The sequence below is a fragment of the Vollenhovia emeryi genome, unplaced genomic scaffold (genome assembly GCF_000949405.1).
Source record: "Vollenhovia emeryi isolate VEMERY1.0 unplaced genomic scaffold, V.emery_V1.0 DF939472.1, whole genome shotgun sequence".
Lineage (NCBI taxonomy): Eukaryota > Metazoa > Arthropoda > Insecta > Hymenoptera > Formicidae > Vollenhovia > Vollenhovia emeryi.
Genome location: NW_011966894.1, coordinates 41324 through 47620, shown reverse-complemented (window position 1 = coordinate 47620; position 6297 = coordinate 41324). Strand labels below are relative to the sequence as shown.

At 38.3% G+C, this 6297-nt stretch overlaps 1 protein-coding gene across 1 annotated transcript; it reads right to left on the bottom strand.

Moving 5' to 3' along the window:
- Nucleotides 1-376: 376 nt before the first annotated feature.
- Nucleotides 377-3082, bottom strand: LOC105557488. The gene is made up of 2 exons (XM_012004734.1): nucleotides 679-3082; nucleotides 377-417 (listed from the first exon to the last, which is right to left on the bottom strand). The coding sequence occupies exon 1, from the start codon at nucleotides 1940-1942 to the stop codon at nucleotides 1175-1177; it is 768 nt and encodes a 255-aa protein (XP_011860124.1). The 5' UTR covers nucleotides 1943-3082; the 3' UTR covers nucleotides 377-417; nucleotides 679-1174.
- Nucleotides 3083-6297: the final 3215 nt, after the last annotated feature.

The window sequence follows — 6297 nt, the reverse complement described above, 5'->3', positions numbered from 1 at the left end:
TCGGGGCCCCATGGGTTACAATCCCCCTATATACCCTACTGATGTCTAATGGATACCTATGACAGACAATATATGGATAAATATATTTGTACATACATGTTCACGTTTTTACCAAAACAATATTTAATTTTAATATAAATGTTAATTATAATTTTCAAATGTATTGAAAGTATATTTAAAAATATGTAATATTATATATTTCAAATAAATGAAATAAAGGGCTCACAAATGGATATAGACGTTTCGGTCCTTATTGGACCATTCAAACTTGAAGATTTGTTTAGGTTGCCAGTAATAAACAACAATGGATACGTTTAATCGACCCTTTCTGGCTATTATATAATATATTTAATAAAATTATAAGATGTAATGTGCGACGTTTCGACCCCCGGTTTTGGGTCCTTCTCAAGCACAATTCTAAAATTAAACGTTTGGAGTTACAAAATTGTATTACGTGTCTTTGCGATTGTAAATATAAAATTAAAAAATTAAGACATAATTGTATGGAATATTGTGTAAGACGTAATATAGTAAATTAATGTATAACATAAAACCTTACAAATTATAAAAGTAATATAAAAATATAAAAATTAATGTATAAAGCGGAGACAAATATCATATTTCGCGAACAATAAGATATGTGGATAACGTAGGTGTATCCTAGCACCAGTCGCTTACCTTAAAATTCCTATGTCATTGGACAGTCAAGTTTTAAAAAACGGTTCACTTTTGATTGTAAGATTAACTATTAATTGTGTCATGTCATGGTTATAAAACGGTGTTAGAAACTATGTCCAATATCTATCATGGTCGGTGAGTGACTGTCACTGGAGTTAAAAATGTCTAGGTCGGACAACGAGCAAACGGGAGATAAATAAATAAATAAATAAGTTATGTCAAGTTAAAGAACAAATGATAGAATCGTATATCGGGTTAAGGTTCTCTGTGTCCTTCTTTAAATTTATTGTATTAGGGTCCATTTTAATGTGTAACATCTCAGCTATCTCTCGTTTTCTCGTATGTCTTTCGTTGTGTAGGATATCTGAGGAAGACCAATTAAAATCATGTCCGAGCGATGTTCTATGTTTGCTGATGACAGATTGGTTGTTTTCGTCTTTCTTTATATTATTGAAGTGTTCCTTGACTCTGGTCTCAAGATGTCTTTTTGTTTAGCCTACGTAAGATGCGTTGCAGTTGTTGCAGTGCTATCTGTAGACAACTCCTGTTCTCTTGGATTTGCATAATGGGTCTTTCCCCTTTTTATTATTGTGTTCAGTTTTTTTGGAACTGTGAGTATTGGTTTTAGACCTATATTACGTAGTGTCTGACTAATCTTTTCACTCGTGCCTTCTATGTACGGTATGGTAATGCATGTTTTTATGTCAAATTTGCTAGGATTGTCTTTAGTGTCGTGCTGTAATTGTTTAAGTCTTTTTTTTATATGTTTGTCTATGAGATGGTTTGGAAAACAGTTGTTGAGTAAGATGTTCTTAACTATTGTTAGGTGTGCGTCGTGGAATCTATTGTCGGATAATAAAATAGCTTGGTCAACTAGGCTTGTGATCGTGTTGATTTTATATTGGCGGGGGTGGTTGGAGAAGTAGTTTAAATATCGGCCTGAAAAGGTAGGTTTTCTGTACCAGTTCGTAATTAATTGTTTATTGCATCTACTAATGTTGACGTTTAAGAAGCTAATGGTGTTATTTTTTTCTATTTCGTATGTGAATTTAAGTTTAGGGTGGTAGCTGTTAAAGGTTTCTAAAATGGTATTGATTTTGTCAGATGGCACAATAGTGAAAATGTCGTCCACATATCTGTAGAAAACTGGAATTTCTATATCTAACGCGTTCAGACAGGTGGACTCTAAATCGTCTAAAACTATGTCTGCTAATATGGGGGATAATGGGTCGACCCCGAAACCGGGGGTCGAAACGTCGCACATTACATCTTGTAATTTTATTAAATATATTATATAATAGCCAGAAAGGGTCGATTAAACGTATCCATTCTTATTGGACCATCTTCAGTATAATAAAAAAGAACACAATTTAGAACATTATTAAACTAGGAATACAAATTAAAATTTAAAACAACATATACGCAGTCGGTCCGGTAAGATTATAATAAATAAAAAGACAGAACATATTAAAACATAGCGCAGTCAAACAGATTAAAAGAGTATAGATTATATATTTAATCAGTTTTCTTAAATATCTATAATTACTCTTTATTACATCCATATGACATCTATGAGTATGCTAATGGATGTCCAATGGAAGTAGCAAATGCGGAACTGTGGATGTCTATTAGAGATCCGTAAGATTTTACGTGGACGTCTAATGGAGGTTTTGCATCTCCATGGTGGACGTCTATTGAACATCTATTGGAGGTTTTTGTTCTGTGCGGGAAGCTTCGAAAGACTTCGAAGGAACGAAGGAATCTTCGAAGGATCGAAGCTTCGAAGGAACAAATCTTTTATTTTCGAACATTGTATAAAAAAGAATAATGTATTTCGATCCCGTGAACTTACACCGTTCGCGCCATCCCGCTAACGCACGAATGAGGGCGCTACGGGTGACCGGTTCGTTGCACGAAATGGGCGCTTGTCGCGATCATGCGCAGTGAGAGGAGAGTCAGGCTGCGAGGCGCCTGATGGAAAGTTCGTCGACTTCCTCCTTGGGCCCGATCTCATCGACCGAGAGGACGTGCCCATAGGATTGTGAAATCCTTTTTCCCCTGATTTTCTGCGAGAGGTGCTTTATTACGCGCTGAGAGATACTGCGAGCTTGCTTTTTCATAGAGCAAGCGCTAGAAGGACCGATGAGGTTAGTTGGCTTGGGATTCGGCTCATCTCATTTAGCCGAGGCCTTGCTTTACGACGGATTCATCCGTCGCCATTTTGAGTCCCGTTAAGGTCGTTCTACATTAGTCGCAAGTAACCAATCGCATGAACGCAAGCAGCGCTACTTCCGATCGTAATGCAGTCGCAAACGCCAATCGCAAGGTTTGACCAAATCCAAAATTTGCGTCTCTGCGATTTGCGACAGCCAATGACTATCGAGCTTCACTGTCATGGTGTCTGTTTGGCTTGGTCGTTAGCTCGATCGTTTCTCGTGTCGTGTTTCTTGATAGGTTAGAAAATATATTAAAATGAGTGAAATAGACTGGGATGATGATTCTTTGGACGCAAGTGTTCCATCTGAAGATGTGGTTGAAACTGATATTGAATTAATACGGCTAGTAAAACATAATCCAGGGCTTTGGAACAAAAGTTCAAAGATGTACAGTAATGCTATAGATAAAAATATGGCTTGGGATACCGTAGCATCACTTTTGCCAAATGAAATGACTGGTAAGTATAACAATTTTGTATATAAATTTTACAACTTAAATTGTTATTTTTAATGCTGAAAATTAATTTTAGTGATAATAAACAGTATAAATTTATTTAGGGACTGCTGCAGCGAAAAGATTCCGCACACTGCGGACTATGTTTAGTCGCCACTTTAAAAAAGTAAAGCAATCTCAACCTAGATCGGGTGCTGGATCAGACTGGCCCATTTACCAGCCGACTTGGCCGCTCTATGATGAGCTACTTTTTTGTGTGATGTTATAAAACCACGCCAGTACATATATTTAAGTTGCACTAATTAAAAAATTTGAAACAGTCACCTTAAACTATTATAAACCTTTGTCATTTTCAGAACAAAGTCAAATACATTTGCTAAGCCAGTGAGTATATTGAAGCCAAGAAAAAGTTTGAATAACAATCGTAATGCAGTAGGTGTTACATCTAACAATAGTCTGTCACAACAATCAGAATCCAGCTGCAGTTCAAATTCTACAAATAATAGTCCAACGCCACAAGTGCATTCCAGTTCCACTTATAACACTTACAATCAGTTGCAACGGAATAAGACACCCGGTGACATGAATCAGATTGGTGGTTTTAAAGAATGTAATTCGCAAAAATGGAATCAAGTTCTATACGACAACATTGCAGGTATTAAATGGCTACATATACTCAGTGAACATCAAGTTACAGTTACATAACATTAATGTTATAATTTCCTATTCAACAATATAACTGTAATGTACAACGTATGTTATATTACATTTATATTGTTGAGTAGGAAATTATAATATTGATGTTATGTAACTGTTACTTGGTGTCTACTGGGCATTCACATGCTAAGGTGTTTGTCAGCATTAATTTATGGAATATTGTGTTTCAGAGAGCGATACTGATTGTGAGTCAAGTGTTGACAGTTATGTCTCCCACGAAAATCCCACAAAAAGACCAATCCTTAGGGCACCATCTCCAGATAATTTCTTTCGTAAGAAAAAAATGAAAAATGATAGCGATATGAATAATTTGGATAAACTGGCGGGAGCATTAGTCACTATTAGTCAGCAGATGATTGCTCAACCATCAGTTCTAACTGCTCAGCAGGAAGAAAAAGCACCCAACGTAGACTCGGAGGTGGAAAGCTTCATGCGGATTATTAGAGCATTACTCCAGCGAATCTGTGTACAACAGAGAATATCGTGCCTTATTGAGATATTAACTATCATTCAGAATTTCGACAACAAGAATTAAGTTTTATTTTATTATTGTTTTTCAGGATTTATTGACGTAATTCTAGTGTTATTTTAGTGTTTATTTAATTTTGATCTCAGTACAATTCCAGACGTGATAATTCAATGCACAAAACAGTGTTGAAGTGTATTAGTATGTAAAGTTTATACGAGTACATACTATAAAGTTTAGTACAAATTAATATTTAATTTTTAGGTCAGTATTACGCTAAAATTAAGTTTATAATAAGGTTAGCTTACTGTTTTAAGTTTTGTTAATTTACAAAGAGATTGAGTTTATGTTGCATATATATTTATATGAAGTTAAGTTCGTATAAAGTTTATGTTTTGTATAAATTTGCATAAAATATGAGATTTATATAAAGTTACGTTCTTTTTCATGTTCTGTTCATTTATATTATTTTGTAGCAATGTATGTATAGATTTATTGAATCCCCTTAGGGTTACAAGGCGTTTTTAAGGAACGTTCCCAAACCTCTCGACTCTCCTGGTCCTCTCTCTACATGTCCATCTCACCAATATATTGGCGCTTTTTCAGGGAGCGTTCCCGAACCCTTTCCAGTTCATTTCCCCCAACTCCTCGCGACCTGGCCGTATGCGACCTTTACAATCTCTTACCCCCCACCCTTTCGGCCCTCCCTCTACACCTCCCTCCATTTCTTCCATCACACATTCCTTCCCTCGTCCCTCCGTTTCCTGTTTCCGCCGTCCGCCTTCTCCCTCTCCGTCCTGCCTTTCCTTCCTGTCTCCTCCCGTCCACCGGTCCGTCTTCTCTCTCTTTCCTCCTCCTTCCTTCCGCTTCCCTCTCTTTTCTCCTTCCTCGGTCTCTCTCCTTAGCCAGTCTCTTATCGCCGTTCTGATTTTCTGCTCTCTCTCCTCCCTGTCCTGTCTCTACCTGTCAGCCACTCTTACTGCTCCTCCCTCCTGTGCCACCCTTCTCTCTTTCTTCCTCTCCTCTTCAGCCCTCTCTCCTTTCTCCTTCCTACAATCAAAATCAAAATTAAAATCAGAATTCAAAATTACTATCCTTTTAACCACTAGCTTCTCCTTCACTCCTCCCCCTCCCCCCTCCACCCCCTGTCCATTCTCCTCTTCCTCTCCGCTCTCCTCGTCTCCTCCCTCCTTCTTACTCCCCGCTACTTCCTTCCTCTTCTCCTCACTCCTCTCTTCCTTCCCCGTCTCTCCATCCTCCATCTCTCCTCCCCTGTCTCTCTCTCCTCCATCCACTCCATCCACCTTTGTCCGCTCCTTCTTCCTTCCATCCTCTTCTTCGCCGATTTCTCTCCTTACCCGTCCATTTCTTTCCTCATTCTCCTCGACTCTTCTCTTCCTCTTCCTTCTCCTTCGCTTCTTCTTTCTCCTCTTCCTTCTCTCTTCTCTTTCTTCTTCTCCTTCCGTCTTTCTCTCCGCTACTTCCTTCCTCTTCCCTCCTTCTTCTCTTCCTTCGTCTCTTCATCTTCTATCTCTCCTCCCCTCTCTCTCTCTCCTCCATCCACTCCCTCCACCTTTGTCCGCTTCTTCTTCCTTCCTTCCTCCTCTTCTCCGATCTCTCTCCTTACCCGTCCATTTCTTTTCTCATTCTCCTCGACTCTCCTCTTCTTCTTCCTTTCCTTCGCTTCTTTTTTCTCCTCTTCCTTCTCTCTCCTCTTTTTCTTCGTCTCCTTCTTATCCTCTTCCTCCCTTGCTCCCTATCCCCCC

What these genes read in the sequence shown, in the direction of transcription:
- LOC105557488 (XM_012004734.1), bottom strand. Translation starts at nt 1,942, where the DNA reads ATGTGCGACGTTTCGACCCCCGGTTTCGGGGTCGACCCATTATCCCCC.